Here is a 17,114-nt window from a genome sequence, read left to right on the forward strand (position 1 = left end):
AAAGGTATTATAATAATACGAGATTGGCCGTCAGAGAACTCCAGAGGAAATAGGGAAGACAAGTCTTGGTAGTTTTTTGGAATGTGGAATGTCAGGGGAGGAAGAACATTCAGTTGATGATACTTCTAAGATTATAAAGCTCAGTGACTTGGAGAATGTGATCAAAATACTAAAGTTGGAATGGAAGGCCAATTTCAGAAGGAAGATCAGTTTAAATTTAAATATATTTGAGAAGAGAGGCGTTTAAGTTGACCTACCCTATTAAATATTTGGATAGGATTCAGATTTTGAGTTTCTTTATATAGCATTGATATTGAAACCATGAAAATGGTTGAGTTCAAGTAGATTACACAACTAAGTGGCAAAGCTGAGATTCAAATTCAAACTTCTGATTCAAAATTCTTTTTTTTTTTTTTTTTTTTTTTTGAGAGAGAGTATGTGTGAGAGTGGGGTGGGAAAAGGTGACAGGAACAGAGAGAATCTTAAGCAGGCTCCACGCTAAGCCTCCTCATGACCCTGTGATCATGACCAGAGCTGAAATCAAGAGTTGGACTCCCAACGGACTGTGAGCCACCAAGGTGCCCCTCACAGTTTATATTCTTAGTTTCTGTGTTATAATGAGTGGGAGAAGTCCTTTGTTCACATTTATTATCAAAACATATATTTGGTCTTCTCATTTACCAGGTTACCTCCTTTGTTATTTTGCCATTTATTTTATACCCTGTTCTATGTAGTCTTTATTTCATTTAATAAAATTTCTTTAGCATAGTTTGGGTTTTGAAGGAAGATGTTCCTAGATTTCATCTCAGCTCTGCCATTTGTATCTATTTTTGTATTCCTTAGTTAATTACTAAAATCATGTGCTTTTTCTTAATTCACAATTTCCTTGGTGTACATACAACAGAGAATTCTTCCTGAAATCTAGGCTCCTCCTTCAGTGATAATTCACCATCCTAGTATTTTTTCTGTTATACCTTACTTCTCTGTACTTTATTTTATATAGGTACACCTGACTGTGACTGTGTCTGCATAGCTTTAGACTTGGCTCTCTATTCCTTTTTTTAAAATATGTCAGCTGACTCTGAATTCTGATTATATTTCTTCTCAATTACTCTGAATTCTGTTTTCTCTTTTCTATCTTTGTGGACTTGATGCAGGCCCATTTTGTTTTTCTCTCCAACTTAGTAATCACCTCCTGTCTCCAGGTTTAGACATGTCCTTTCCAGTCTACCCTCCCTTCGTATCCCACAGGATTCTCTTAAAATATAGATGTTATACTTCCCCACTGCTTCAGAATCTTTCAGTGATTCTCCATCATCAGCAGTAGTATTCTTTTTAACGCTTATTCCTTAGGATAAGTTAGGCGTTTCTCCAGGGAAACAGGTCAGACAAGTTTGGGAAATGCTTGTATAGATGTAGTTAGCTTTTCTTTTGGCAGAATCTTAGGGTGCTAATGTATATTTTGAATGTATAAAGGGAATACAGAACAACATGCTGCATTTCCCAAATCTGACTGTAGTACACACTGTAAAAAAAAAAAATACACGTGTAGTGTCTTGGAACAGAGTAATCTGTTTACTTTTAATCACAAAGTAAAGTCCATACATCTAGACATGGAACCTTAGCACTTTTTAAAATTTATTCAGCCTTAGCCTATCTTCGTAGTCTCATCTCTGGCATTGACCATACTAACTTGGAGTTCTTCATGGGGAGGGAGTTACGTCTTTCAGGCTTCAATGGCCTCACCCATTTGTTGGAAAAGCCCCTACTACTCCTAAAGGGGCATCATCACCATCTCTCTGAAGCCTTCTTTGACTCATCCAGACCAACTTTACACTTCCTTTCTCAGGACTATTTTATTTTATATTTAATTTAAAATTTTTTTTTTTTTTGACTCCGGACTCTCTTTAGAATATACTTGGCAAAACCCTCCCATTTTAACAATTTGTCATAATACTGTTCTTTACATATTTATTTCTGCTATAGTTTATAAACTCCTTAAAGACTGGAACTGTTTCATTTCTGTGACATAAGTACCTGGTATAATTATCAGATACAGGTAAATAATTGAATCATAAAATAATTGCAGGAATATTTCAAATAATAGTGGTATTCATACAGTTGAGTCAATTACCAGTTAATATATCTTCTATCTTATTTAGAAATCTCTTAGCTCTTTCTATAATGAATAGGTAAGATGACCTCAAATTAAATGCTCTAAGAAAATATGTTGGCTAATTGAATTTAAATAAATAAAAAGTAAATGCTTTAAGAAAAAATTTGGGCAGCCCTGGTGGTGCAGCGGTTTAGTGCCGCCTGCAGCCCAGGGTGTGATCCTGGAGACCCGGGATCGAGTCCCACATCGGGTTCCCTGCATGGAGCCTGCTTCTCCCTCTGCCTGTGTCTCTGCCTCTCTCTCTCTCTGTGTCTCCATGAATAAATAAATAAAATCTTTAAAAAAGAAAAAAAAATTTATGGGGAAAATCTAAGAAAATATTTAATTACCATTTTTTCTTTCTTTTTCAAAAAATCTTTTTGTTTGTTTTTATTTAAGTAGGCTCCATGCCCAACATGGGACTTGAACTCATGACCCTGAGATTAGAAGTCACATGCTCTACCAACAGAACCAACCAGGAGCCACATTTTTCATTCTGTCTTTCATAGCTTGTAATCATAAAACAAAATACCATTTTTTAGATTAGAATAAAATAATTTTCTGTCTTCCATGAAAATAATTTTTGGTCATTAATAACTCAGTGATTACTTTTTCTCCCAGATAATTTGAATTTCATATTGAGATTATTATTCCATCTATAATTTTTAGGGTAAGAAACATTTTATATGGGATCCCTGGGTGGCGCAGCGGTTTGGCGCCTGCCTTTGGCCCAGGGCGCGATCCTGGAGACCCGGGATCGAGTCCCACATCGGGCTCCCGATGCATGGAGCCTGCTCCTCCCTCTGCCCGTGTCTCTGCCTCTCTCTCTCTCTCTCTGACTATCATAAATTTAAAAAAAAAAATTAAAAAAAAAAAAAAGAAACATTTTATATGAAATATTGTTTAATGTGTATCTCTTTTCTTAGGCATCTCTGACTATCATAAATTTAAAAAAAAAAATTAAAAAAAAAAAAAGAAACATTTTATATGAAATATTGTTTAATGTGTATCTCTTTTCTTAGGCATCATTCTTAACGAAGAAGTTAAATATTGGTGGGAAAAGAGTAAACCTTGCTATATGGGTAAGTTAATCTTTTCCATTGATTGAGAAAAGACTTCTGCTATTCTTTGTATTCCAATAACTAATTGGCTCAAGGAATAGGAATTGAAAAATTCAAATTCAAATAGAAATTTGAATTTCTGGATTTTTAAAAAAAGTTTAGCCAAAACTTTTTTTTTAATGAACATTTTTTCTAAATCAGGCTAAGAATTATACAGTTGTATACATGAATATTACATATCATAACCTTTGAGCTGGGAGAAGGGTAAACTCAGAGGGATTCCATGTCAGAGAAAGTACAGGGTGGATAGACAGCCTGACTGGTCTGTCTTCCCCTCTGTGTTTCCATTCCCACTTTTCAAGGGAATGGCTAGGAGAGTAGGGCAAGGGTAATGCATCAGAGTATCTTTTGGCCAGTAGTCCTGGTATGAAAGTAGTCCTCTTTCCTTAATCTTCTTCCTCTGTGGGGAACCTAAATTTAGGGCAAGGCCTATTCCTGGCTTATAATACCATCTTGGGCATTCTGATCCTCTGACAAATAAACTTTTTTTAGTGGGGGTGGGAAGTTTGCTGAGGAGTGAGAGGGTTGGGAAGGGTAAAGTAACTTTTGTATAATGGTAAAACATTAAATACTGTTTGTAACATAAATTTTTATAAAATTTATAAATTTTATACAATGTTTTTTTTTTTTCCTTTTAACAGTGCTTTGAAGTTACCTACCCCACTTTCCAGTTAATCAAAAGTTTATTATAGTTGCAACAGCAGACGTATTTTTTTCTTCTGATCTAATAAGTGTTTGTTGCTTTACTTAGGATACAGCAGGTCAAGAGAGATTCCATGCATTGGGTCCAATTTACTACAGAGATTCAAATGGAGCTATTTTAGTTTATGATATAACAGATGAAGATTCCTTTCAGAAGGTATTCTATTTACTTATGGATCGATTACTTAAATAGAATAACAACACTAATTTTTCAAGTTTCCATTCACATGGTATTGTTTGCTAATTGTGATTAGTCTTGGTTTTGAAAGTAAAACTTGTGCATTAATGGTTACCACTCATATTTCTTGATGTAATATTTAATTTATGTTTACATTGTGAATAACAGTTACTGTTTATCACAATGCTTTCTCAGATCTTAGGAAAGGGAAATAATTTGAAATAAAACTATAAAAATCAAGGGGCTTGTTTTTTCTCCTTTTTAAAGAAAAATCACACTTATTTCTTGATTCCATATACACTAGGCACATAAATACTTGGTATAGCTGCATAGGCTCCCTAATTGTAAAGAGGAAAAAGAGCTTAAACTTGATTTAGCTTTTCCTTTTGACAATTAGGGAGCTAAATCAAGTTTAAGCTCTTTTTTCTTACTAAGTGTCCTGGAGGATAGAATATAAAATTTAAAGGACATTCTAGGTAGTATTTATTTTAAACCTTTTTCATTATTTTTCACCCTCTCTTTTTTATTAAAGATTTTATTTATTTATTAGAGAGAGGGAGAGAGAGGGAACAAGGAGGAGGAGGAGCAGAAGGGAAAGCAGATTCTCTGCTGAGCAGGGACCGCTACCCAGTGCTCAATTTCAGGACCCAGGATCATGACCTAAGCCGAAGGCAGATGCTTAACCCAACTAAGCCACCCAGGCGCCTGTCACCCCTCTTTTTTTTTTTTTTTTTTTTTAAGATTTTATTTATTCATGAGAGACACAGAGAGAGCTAGAGGCAGAGACACAGGCAGAGGGAGAAACAGGTTCCATGCAGAGAGCCCCATGTGGGACTTGATCCTGGGTCTCCAGGATCACGCCCTAGACTGAAGGTGGTGCTAAACCGCTGAGCCACCTGGGCTGCCCTGTCACCCCTCATTCATTTTTATTCATTTCATTTATTTATTTATTTATTTATTTATTTATTTATTTATTTTTAAAACTATTGGTCTTGTGTCTTTTTTTTTTTTTTTTTAAGATTTTATTTATTTATTCATGAGAGACATAGAGAGAGAGAGAGGCAGAGACACAGGCAGAGGGAGGAGAAGCAGGCTCCATGCAAGGAGCCCGACGTGGGACTCGATCCCAGGATTTGGGATCAGGCCCTGAGCCAAAGGCAGATGCTCAACCGCTGAGCCACCCAGGCGTCCCCCCTCTTTTAAACATACACCAGAAATGTAGAATTTTTAAAGTTGTTTGGAACCAAAAATAAATTGATTAAACTTCTCTCTGAATTCTCATCACAGTCAGGATAGTGATTAATTATTTATTTCACCCTTCCTCCTAAAGCCCCTCTTGGAATAAATTTGTGAAGGGTATGTAACTAAAAGGATTAATTTCCAAGGCAGAAAGTTTACTTACCTTGAGTTACAGGTTTGTTCTGTTCCTGTTGAAATCACTTGCCGTTTTAGTTTCAGGTGAGTTATCTTTTTTTTTTCTTTTTTTTTTTTTCATTTGTTTTTCAGTATAGCTGATGAAGCAACTATACAAGTTAGTCCTTGGATTATTACATATGGGAAAATTTAGTTCAAGGAGTAGAAAAAGGAAATAATAAGTAACTTGCAGGTTTAATGATACTTGAAAAATTTATGTGAGAGCTGTCATTTGTTGTCCCTTCTTGCGTTTTGAAATGGATAGAAATGGTTTGTTTTATTGATTATAAGAGAAGGTTGAGTCTTTTAGATTGAAAAGCGACCATTTATCTCTTTCTGCATAACAAAACCCCCAGAACTTGGTACTTAAACCAATGTTTTATTATTTCTCATGATTTTGTGAGTTGACTGGGAAAGTTATGTGGTATCATTGGAGTCACTCCAATGAACTTGGAATTTGGTTGGGCCAGGACTATCTAGAAAGGCTTGTTCTTCTCCATATGGCCTCTCACTCCCATCTGGTGTCTCATCCTCCAGTGCTCTCTCCACATGCTCCCTCATTCCATATTCTAGACTAAGCTGTTTATACGACATTGGGATCCCAAGAGTAGCTGCCAGGCCGTCTTAAGGCCTAAGTCTGGAACCGGCATAGCATTACTTCTACCACATTCTTTTGGTCAAAGCAAGTTACAAGACTAGCCTAACTTCAAACAGAAGGGTAATAGACTCTACCTCTTGATGAGAGGATTCGTAAAGAATTTGTGACCATCTCTAACTCACCACAGAATGTATGGGGGTAATGAATAGGATGCCTGCAGAGGGGATCTAATTGCAGATGAATAGCAAATTTTTTTAAAAAATTGGTTAAATTTAGTAGGTTATGATACTACCTATCCAGGGAGTAGAGGAATACATAATTTGATTCTGGTATGTTTCCTTAGAAATGATGAGGATGTACAATTTATATCAAATTGTCACATTTTTCTTTTGGGACATCAACTAGGAATGTAAGTTTAGTAGTTTTCTAAAACTTCATGTACACATGTAAATGAAACAAAAAGATGGGGCTGTACTGAGAAAACTGTGGTTCAGTGCTCTGAGAGAGATAACCTTTGCTTTTACTAAGGTTTGGGGTTTATTAAACACAGTTCCTCTGCGTTCTTGCAGAGAACAGCAGTGTGGAACTGTTATATTTATATTGTAGGATCAGATTCTGGCAAGTGCTTACTTACCACATATTTAATGTAACTTTTGTAGTTTAAAGATGTGTATGTATTTTTTTTAGGAAGATGTAGAAGTTCTGTGTGATTTGATTACATGGAAATTAAATTCCATTACAAAAAAATGAAAGGAGGTATTCAAGTTTGTTCTTTATCCAATTTTATTGTAGTCAGTATATTTAAAATCATGAGTTCAAAAGATTATTTAATTTGAATGTACTCTCCAACTGTGCCTATTCCTGTGCTTCTTCCATAGTGAAGAATCTCTTTGTTACTGGAGTCTTTGTATACCAGTGGTTGGTTCTCCACCAGGGTGTGGCAATGTCTGGAGACATAACTTTGGTTATCCCAGCTGGAGGGTGGTTCTGATACTTAGTAGGTAGGAGGCCAGGGATGCTAATCATACATTGCACAAGACAGTTCCTCACAATAAAGAGTTAACCTGAGCCAAAATATCAGTAGTGTTGAAGTTGAACACACCTGTCCTACACTAAAGTATAAAAGTTTATTTTGGTACTCTTTTTGGTGCCCATATACGTTTTTTTCCTCCTTTTAAGTGTGTAACACAGAAGCTTCTATGCCCTCTAATTTGGAACCCATTGGAGTACAAAAGACTTTTAATTTAAAGATTGATGTTCTTAAGTCCAAAGTGACTCTACAAGCATTTGTTATCAGAGGCTGGAGTTGATATGCTTTTGCTCTAGCAAAATCTGTGAAACATTTATGAAAATTTAAAGTTAGTCGTGTTTTTGTCTATACCTCCATACAGATATAGAGAGAAATCATTCCATTGGACGTTTGTTATGTTGTGATTTGCAATATAGTTTGTCAATAAATGATCCTACAATTAATCATTTCTAGTAACAACTAAATATATGGGCTGTTAGACAAATCCTGTGGTGTTTTGACAATGTGGAGTTTGAGGTATTGTAATGGTAGTTGTAACAGGATTTATTTTAATATTTACTCTTTTGTATACACAGGTAAAAAACTGGGTCAAAGAATTACGGAAGATGTTGGGAAATGAAATCTGTTTATGTATAGTTGGTAAGCATCATCACTTTTTTTAAAAAGATGTCCTCTGTTTCAAAAAAAAAGTGCTCTGTTTCCTTAATGTTTTATTAGAGAATAGCAAATAAGTAATTCTCATTTTTAAAGTTACATGAGAAAGGAAGAAGAGTGATATTTTAATGTTTTAGAATAACTTACGATTTGTAAGTCCTCTTTCAGGAGATTCAAACTTCAGGGAAGACCTTGGGGAGCAAGTGGGAAACTAACCATGTAAAGTTTCAACTCCCAGCCTTGCTTCGATTTGCTCTTTAGGTTTTTTTTTTTTTTTTTTTTTACCGTTAGATTTTCTTTAGGAAAAAAAATTTAGAAACTACTTTAAAATAAAAGTAACAACTAAGGCTACTGTTCTTGTTTTATACATTTAACTAATATACGTTTTTGACAAATTTGACTCCCAAGGTATGAGTAGTTCTTGATACGAAGGTAGAGGAATACTCTGGGTAGAATGAAGGAGCTCTAGAACGCACTCTTGGACTTTTGGAATTTCTCTTTGGTTTCCTTTTCCTTTAGATGATTATTTCTGTGATAACTATTGAGCAGTGAAGTATACCAGACACTATGCTGTGTTCTTAGTAGACATCATCTCATGTAATCCTTATGTTTTTATGGAAAAATTCCTCTCTCCAGAGGAAGCTGTGTCCTGGAGGTATTTAGTAACTTGTACAGTATCAAGTAGCTGTCAGAGATGGGATACGAATTGAAGTCATTCTGACTCCTGTGCGTTGGTATTAATCCCTATGATGAATAGCCTCATGCTGTCATCTTTCTTCTTTTCTGCATGATTGGTAGAGTAAAATGGCCTAGAAGAAACCAGGTCAGTTTTAATGGTCGATGTGGGCACATTTGACTTTTTAAAGAATTTTTATTTTATTTATTTTTTAAGATTTTATTTATTGAGATAGAGTGAGAGAGCGCTTGGGAGAGGGGCAAAGGGAGCCGGAGGAGCCGACTCCCTGCTGAGCAGAGAGCTCAGTGCAGGGCTCCATCTTAGAACTATGGGATCCTGACCTGAGCCAAAGACAGACGCTTAACCAACTGAGCCACCCAGGAGCCCCAAGGATTTTTTTTTTAAAACTAAAATTTACATTTCTTACATTGTATCATCATTAGATTGGTAAACTCCACAGTTCCACATCAGGGTGCATGTCTGGGCTTCAGGCCAAGGAAATGATCTGACCTCCTTTCAAGTCTAGAAGCTAGATGTTAGGTTAGATGGCAGGAGTATTTCAGAATGGAACCCTGTAGTAGTAGACCACATGGGAATTTAGGTCAAAGCGTTAGGTGGACTTTAGTCTGGTTTTGTCTGGTATCTGGGACTTAGTGGGAGTGGAAGTGGCCACAGTATGAATGACTAAAGATTTGATCATTTGGGATTCTGGTTATCTCTCAGAGGAGGGAAAGAAATGACTAACATATACTTAAGCCTCAAGAGTTTACTTCACCAAAGTTACAAAGTAACATTTTTCAAAAAATAGGTGGATGAAGGTTATGAGTAATTAATTTGAACTATATATTCTTCATGTTCGTATTATAAGAAGGTTTAGGAATATTGGATCTGGTAGCTTATTATCCCAAGTAGTGTCAGATAATCCTCATTTTAATGTTATATAATGTTTATTAATGATTGGTATAAAGCATAAAAAGCTCTCCTTTTCTGTTGGCAAGTGTGACATGGAATTTTAGTTGTAATTCATTGTTGAAAGAATTTTGAGAGCCTATTTATCACAAAAGGAAAATTTCACAAAGTTAATATATCTGTGTAACCAGTAACTTAGAGGTCTCACCTGTGATTCTTTTTCATCTCAGCACTTCTCCAGCTGCCTTCCCGTCACCATCACCCACCTCCAGACACTGTCTTGACTTTACTGCATGGACTAGTTTTGTAGAATTTTATATAAATGAAATTATATAGTATGAACTCTTGTATTTTTTTTTTTTTTGCTTTAGATTATGTTTGCAGGATTCCTCTATGTTTTTGTTTTTAGTTATAGTTCATTTTATTTTCTTTGCTCTCTCGTACTTTTATAAATATTCCATAATTTATCCTTTTGTTATTGGTAGGCGTTACATTATTATTATTATTATTTTAAAGATTTTATTTATTGAGAGACACACAGAGAGAGGCAGAGACACAGGCAGAGGGAGAAGCAGGCTCCATGCAGGGAGCTCGATGTGGGACCCCGGGGTCACGCCCTGGGCTAAAGGCGGCGCTAAACCACTGAGCCGCTGGGGCTGTCCACATTATTTTTCCATATATTGATTTTCATTCCTTTTTTTTTTTTTAAGATTTTATTTATTTATTTATTTATTATTCATTCATTCATTCATTCATTTGAGACACAGAGGGTGAGGCAGAGAGATAGACTGAAGGAGAAGCAGGCTCCCCGCAGGAAGCCCGATGCAGAACTCGATCCCTGGACCAGGATCACACCCTGAGCCGAAGGCAAACACTCAACCGCTGAGCCACCCAGGCGTCCCTCATTCTATTTTTTATAGTAGTTCAGTGTTTATTTGTTCTTTATTGCTAAATTCAAAATAATAAAGCATCTTCCCAAGATTGTGATGAAAATTAAATAATGATTTGGAGATCACTTGGCATAGAGAAGTCATTTGACAAATATTTGTTCCTTTTCCTCTAAATAAGACAGCCCTTCAAACATTTGGACAGTTCACCTGAAGCCTATATTCTCTGGTCTTTGATTATTTTTCTTTTTATTTTATTTTATTTTATTTTATTTTTTTTTACTTATTTATGATAGTCACAGAGAGAGAGAGAGAGAGAGAGAGAGAGGCGCAGAGACACAGGCAGAGGGAGAAGCAGGCTCCATGCACCGGGAGCCCGACATGGGACTCGATCCCGGGTCTCCAGGATCGCGCCCTGGGCCAAAGGCAGGCGCTAAACCGCTGCGCCACCCAGGGATCCCCTGATTATTTTTCATTTGGTCTAATTTGTAGACATTCTTATCATCCTGATTATTTTTTCTTAGGTTTATTTCATTGTATAAGTATGTTTTCTACACTTGAACACTAGAATCCAAACATTGTTGAGTCAATGTATACTTAAGTGGCCCTCTCTTTTAAAAATTCTCCCATTATCATTCTACCAATGTTGCCCACAATTGCATATACTATTTAGCATCTCAATTCAGTGTCTCTTTTACATAGATTATGGTTAAGAGAAATCTGAATCACTTTTTTGTAAGTATTGCTCTTCTGTCAAGCTTTTTCCATCTTTTGCTTGTATAATTAAGTTATTTAAACCTAAGTGTAGGATTTCAACTTGTCATGTTTCTGAATCTTTTCATGTAACATGGTTCACTAGGTTTTTCACGTAAATTAAATACTTAACTTTCTAGATCCTTATGTAAACTACTTATAATGTGATAACCAGTAATGGAAAACCCCATACTTTGCTAGCAGAGATTTTTTTCCCTTTCAGTTTTTGTTACTCCATTGATTAGTACTTTTAGCTGTGGTTGCTCTACTTGATAACATTTTGCTTCTAGTCTGTCCTTAACATATGTATGTTTATTAAACAAAAAGTTACCATTTATTGAGTTCTAGTTACTGTTCTAAGAACTATACATTTATGCTTTCATTAAGTTTTCTGATAACACTACAGAAAGGTATTGATTGTTGCCATTTCCATTTCACACATGAAAAGTGGGCTGAGAGCTTGATACTTTCCAAAGTACATAGCTAGTTAGAGGTAGACCAGGGTTTTTAACTTTGGTTTATCTGCTATATCAAGCCTATATTCTTAACCAGGACTATATTGCTTACTGTGTTACCAGTATAAGAATAAGTGAATGACATAGATATGGTCCTTGTCTTCCCAGAGCTTATCTTGTAGAGAGAGGGAGAAAAACAAGCTATTATTGTATATTACAGTAAATGCTATGAAGGGGGAAATACAGAGTGCTGTGATAGCATTAAAGCAAACCTAACTAAATTTGGGGGTGGAGGGATGTTAAAGGAAGACTTTCTAGAGTGTCGGATTAACTAGATGAAGCCAGCAGGGTGATAGTAAAAAGTGTGTTGCCTATCATGGGCTTTAATTTTCTAATAACAGTAATAATTTTCCATTTGATCATTCACTCTGATGATATAGGTTATATTAACAACTCTTTATTGAGCATGTACTATATGCCAGGACTTGTACATAATATTTTCACATCAACCATGCTAAGTTTGTTAGCTACATTTGTATAAAGTGTACTAAGAGAGGGTTAGTAATTTTCCCCAAGTTATATAGTTATGAAATGATCCAGGACATAAAAAAACAAACAAGTTTTATCATGTTTAAAGCCTTTGAAAGCTTCTTTTGACTAGCCCATATACCATCCAATCTAAGCCAAATAGGGTTCTAGCCCTTTATTTCCATTAGGACATCAGTCCTTGGCAATGGGTATATTCCTTTCATGTTCTTAATTTAAATGTGTATTTATAAAGAAGATAAAGTTTTCACTGTTCTTAACAGGGCGGCTTTCCCCCCTTCCTCTCCAATAGCTTTAGTCCTTTTCCCCCCTAATCTTTATTCTACTGTACTTTGCTTGGCGGTAATCCTTGTTTTCAGATGTTTCAAGCCTATTAGTTCCCTATATAGATGCATAGTAGTATTGAGATAGATGAGTGTCAAAGCCTTAATCCTTTAGATGTCTTGCATTTAAAAAAAATTTAGGTTTTGAGTTTTGGAAAGCTATCAGTCACCAAAATAGTTTTTTGAGACTCTGCTATCCTTTTATTAACACTGATTATTGAAAGAAATAGCGGTTAACAAAACGTTTTTGTTTAAAAGAATAATTAGGTTATTAAAATAGGTACCTGTTTTAATGATGACTAAATTTATTAAAGTTAGGTCAGTTTAAAATATTTTTAGAGAAGAAAGCAGTATCTGAATAATTATCCTCAAATACTTGTTTGAGGCAGTACTTAAATTATCTTTCTCTGTCCTCATTTAAAAAAAAAAGTTGATAATTCTGGTAGAATTTGAAAGCAGAGGTATTAAAGATTGAGAAGAACAACATAGGGGTTTTAATTAATTGGAACAAGTCTCCTGTTTTACCTTTTTAGAGTGGGAGAATCTTGTGCCTCTGTTGTTGGAACCACCAGCCACTAGGTGGTGCTTTTTGCATTCTTCATAACATAAAACAACTTGTTTTTCTTCTGGTGACTATCAGGTATATTGGCTGTAGTATTTAGCAAATTTAAAATTTTATTGACAAATACAATGTAAGAAATCAGAACTAATATGTTCTTCTTGCTGAGCCAAATAGATAATTATTCAAAGAAGGAAGAGTTCATTACTGAATCTGTTGGTAATCATTGATAGTTACCTGCAACTGCCCATGATTGGGTGCTGGGGTTATTTGAGGCCCTGCATATACAGAACCTCTGGGCTTGCACTTCTCAGTTATAAGCATTGCATCTTTCTTTGGGTGCTTACTTCAGTCCTTATCTGAAATTGTCTTCTAGATTCTCTAAGGTTCCAAGAAAAGATGACCTTATTTACAAAGGTTTTCTCCCCCTGCCCCTTATAAGTTATAATAGAAGAAATGAAAATATTTATTTGAAATATCCTTCCTTAGGGCATTTCCCCCTTTTTTTCTGTTATTTCCATTACCTGTAGTATTCTATGTGTCCAGCCAACTCACCTTAACCTCTGCCTTGTATTTCATAAAGAATCTACATTTTGCAGTTTCTTCACTTTTATTCTGGTGGCTTTTCAGCATAATCTGTTTTATCCAATTGTTTAAGAAGAGTTAAGCTTAATTTTCATAATTTTAAATTTGCATGATGTGCATATATTAAGTTTTCTCGTGTTAAACAGTACAGGTTCCTCTCTTGGTACTGAAGTTCTTTAAAGGCCATATGTTTATTTTATTTTTTAAAGATTTTATTTATTCATGAGAGACACAAAGAGGCAGAGACATAAGCAGAGGGAGAAGCAGGCTCCATGTAGGGACCCTGATGTGGGACTCGATCCCAGGACTCCAAGATCACACCCTGAGCCAAAGGCAGATGCTCAACCACTGAGCCACCCAGGCGTCCCTAAAGGCCGTATGGTTTGCTTTTTTTCTTTTTTTTTTTTAAGATTTTATTTATTCATGAGAGACAGAGAGAGAGAGAGAGAGAGGCAGAGACACAGGCAGAGGGAGAAGCAGGCTCTTTGCAGGGAGCCCAACGTGGGACTCGATCCCAGGTCTCCAGGATCAGGCCCTGGGCTGAAGGTGGCGCTAAACCGCAGAGCCACCTGGGCTGCCCCAAGGCCATATGTTTAAATGCTTTCTTTAACTAGTTCATATCATTCAGGAAACCAAAATACTCTTATGGTCCAAGGGACTAGCCTAATCTATTTCATGAATAGTAAGATAGTCTTGCTTAATTATTGACTGGCTGTATGTTGATTTGGGACCATTTACATTTGGCTAAGAATCATAAGTTTATTTTCCTAGGTTCTCCATTTTATCATAAATCCAAGAATAGTACCCATCTCTTTGGAAAAGTTATTTTCTCTGACAGAGGCTTCAGCTTCATTGAGCCATCTGAGGGAGGCTGAAGCATTTACCTTGAGAGTCATGACCAACCCTTCTATTACAGGGTTTTACCTTATAGTTTTAGGACATGTAGAAGTCTAATGGGGATTTGTATTTTTCCAGGTCATTAAAATGACATTTGTGAATTTAGAATTGGCTTAGTTTTGTTACAAAAAAAATCAATATTAAGATTTGGCATTTTTACTTTCAAACTAGGTAATAAAATAGACTTGGAGAAGGAGAGACATGTTTCCATTCAAGAAGCAGAATCGTAAGTGTTCTCCCTTTCCCTCCCTCTAGTCATTCTTTCTCTTTGCACAGTGTGCTTTACTATTTAGGTATTATTCAAACCTCTTAATATAATATGAGCTATTGGATTCGGTGAAGCAAATTTACATTGGTAATTTCTGGACCTTTGACAACATTTAAAAATATTCCATTCTCACTTTCTTTTTGATTTTAGTAAAAAATGTAAAAAGTGATGCAAAAGAAAACTATCGTAATCAAATAGTCACAAAAACTTTTAAAGTGTTTGGGTTCCAAATTAAAAATTTCAAGTGTTGTAATCCTTATGTTCTTATGTAAAATTTGGTTCACTGTATCTTAATTTCACTAAATATGGATTAATTAGTAAAAGTCACCAAAATCGCTACTTAAAAAATTCAAATAGTTATGACAAAAATATGAAAATTTTTTGTATCAATCACTGGTGTTACTTTTTTTTTTAAGGTATGCAGAATCTGTGGGAGCAAAGCATTATCATACTTCAGCCAAACAGAACAAAGGAATTGAAGAACTCTTTCTTGACCTTTGTAAAAGTAGGTATACTCAGATTTTACATATTTAGAAAATAGCTCTTTTAAAAATATCAGTAATATTTTTAAGTGATATTTTGTAGTCTCAGTGATACATTGATGATTTGTCACATCTACCAGTATTATTGTTTAATATTTTTTCTTAAACTCGTTTTTTAAAGCTTAAATACCTACTTTAACTCTGTTTCAAGCAGTAGTTAATGGATATGAAATTGTGAAATCATTGGATAGGGTATGTGCTAAATACACATTAAAATTAAATGCATAACTATCAAAAATAAAAATAGAATACAAAAACTTAAGAGACGTAGCAACTTGCTGCAGTGGAGGTTATTTCGATCCTGATTTGAGAAAGTAGTGAACAAGAACATTTGTCAGACAGTGGGGACTATATGAATACTCACTGGTATATACCATTTGATGGTATTAAGAAGTTATTGAGGGGTACCTGGACCCTAATTTCAGTCAGTAAAGCATGTGACTTGATCTCTGGGTCATGAGTTCAAGCCCCACATTGAGCATAGAGCTTACTTTCAGAAGATAAATAAAAACAGTGGAGCGAATATATTAAAAAGTTACTGAGGTTCTGGTTCAAATGGTCACATCAGAAGATCTTCAACTTCTCCCGTGGACACACTTGAGTCTAAAGCTACATATGGAAGAACTTCCTCTTTAAAAAACCTGAAGGTTGGCTGAATGACAACTATATATTGGACAAACAAGAAGAAAACTACATCAAGGAGATGGAAGAGGCTGTAGCACAATCTTGCCATAAGCCCCATCCTTGGTGTGGTGACCCACAACCAGAAGAGAACTCAAAACCCATAGCTTCTTCCTAAGGAGTAAAGAATTTGAACCTCACAATGGGCATCACTAACTTTTAAGGTGTAAATGAGAGATGATTCGCCCATCTAACTTTGAAAACTAGTGTGGCTCACATCCCAAGACCTACAAGACTGAAGCAGTCTGAAAAACTGCTCTTAAGGGCTTGCATGGAGACTTATTTGCCCCAGGTCCCAGCTCAGAGGCAGCTGATCACACCAAATGAGGGAGGCTCACCTGCTTATATTAAAGGCATCACACATCTAGAAGCCTGCTAGTGGAATACTATTTTAGGATGGAGATTGGCAGGCACCATCTTCCTGGTCTCCCTTTGCTATATTTCTCCTTTGCTGTGTTCCGGAGCACCTGTATCCCCCTGGAGAGGAGCTTTTATACACATTTGGCGCCCCAGTTTTTGCAGCTGCCATGTAGGAAATACATCTTGATATTTGACCTGTAGGCCACGGGAGTTTGTATTCTTGGTCCTATTGGATTATTATATATGATGTTACTCAAAAAGGAGCTCATACGCCTGTCTGGCACTCCTGATTCTTGTGACTGCTACCAGAGGGCATCTCTATATTACCTGGCTCTGGTGGCCAGTGGGGCCTTATGTTCATGGGTCCCATGGGACTGTAACCAACAGAGAAAGAGTTCTTAACTACTATCCATAGGGCACAGCATGAAGGAAGAGACCCACAAGCTCAATTTTTCTGTGATGGACACTTGTTAGCTAATCATCATGACTATGGCCTGAGGGACAAGTTTCAGGTTTGGAACACATTTAGTGGCCTCTAGAGCTGCTTTCAAGGACCATAGGCTCTGGGCACCGTCTTGGTGCTCTTCTACCTTATTCTAGCTTGCTTGTATCATAGGAAAGAGCTTATACATTTGTCTGGAGCCTTAATTTTTGTGACTGCTGTCCAGGGGCACCTCCAGATCACCTGGTCTTGGTGGCCAGTGGGGCTTATGATTGCAGTCCCATAGGACCATATATTTGCATGCTTTTGAGTATTTTTTTGTTTAAGAGTTTGAGAGAGAAAGCACAAGTGGGGAGAGGGACTGAGAGAGAGAAGAATGA

At 36.1% G+C, this 17,114-nt stretch overlaps 1 protein-coding gene across 1 annotated transcript in view; it reads left to right on the forward strand.

Annotated features, from left to right (window-relative positions):
• RAB21 (RAB21, member RAS oncogene family) overlaps positions 1-17,114 on the forward strand; it is a 40,321-nt gene that overhangs the window by 11,211 nt on the left and 11,996 nt on the right. Inside the window, exons 2-6 of the mRNA XM_038550020.1 lie at positions 3,178-3,237; positions 4,028-4,135; positions 7,773-7,836; positions 14,613-14,667; positions 15,126-15,214. Coding sequence (XP_038405948.1) covers positions 3,178-3,237; positions 4,028-4,135; positions 7,773-7,836; positions 14,613-14,667; positions 15,126-15,214 — 376 coding nt within the window. The remainder of the gene's footprint in view (positions 1-3,177; positions 3,238-4,027; positions 4,136-7,772; positions 7,837-14,612; positions 14,668-15,125; positions 15,215-17,114) is intronic.

Source organism: Canis lupus, chromosome 10 (assembly GCF_011100685.1).
Source record: "Canis lupus familiaris isolate Mischka breed German Shepherd chromosome 10, alternate assembly UU_Cfam_GSD_1.0, whole genome shotgun sequence".
NCBI lineage: Eukaryota > Metazoa > Chordata > Mammalia > Carnivora > Canidae > Canis > Canis lupus.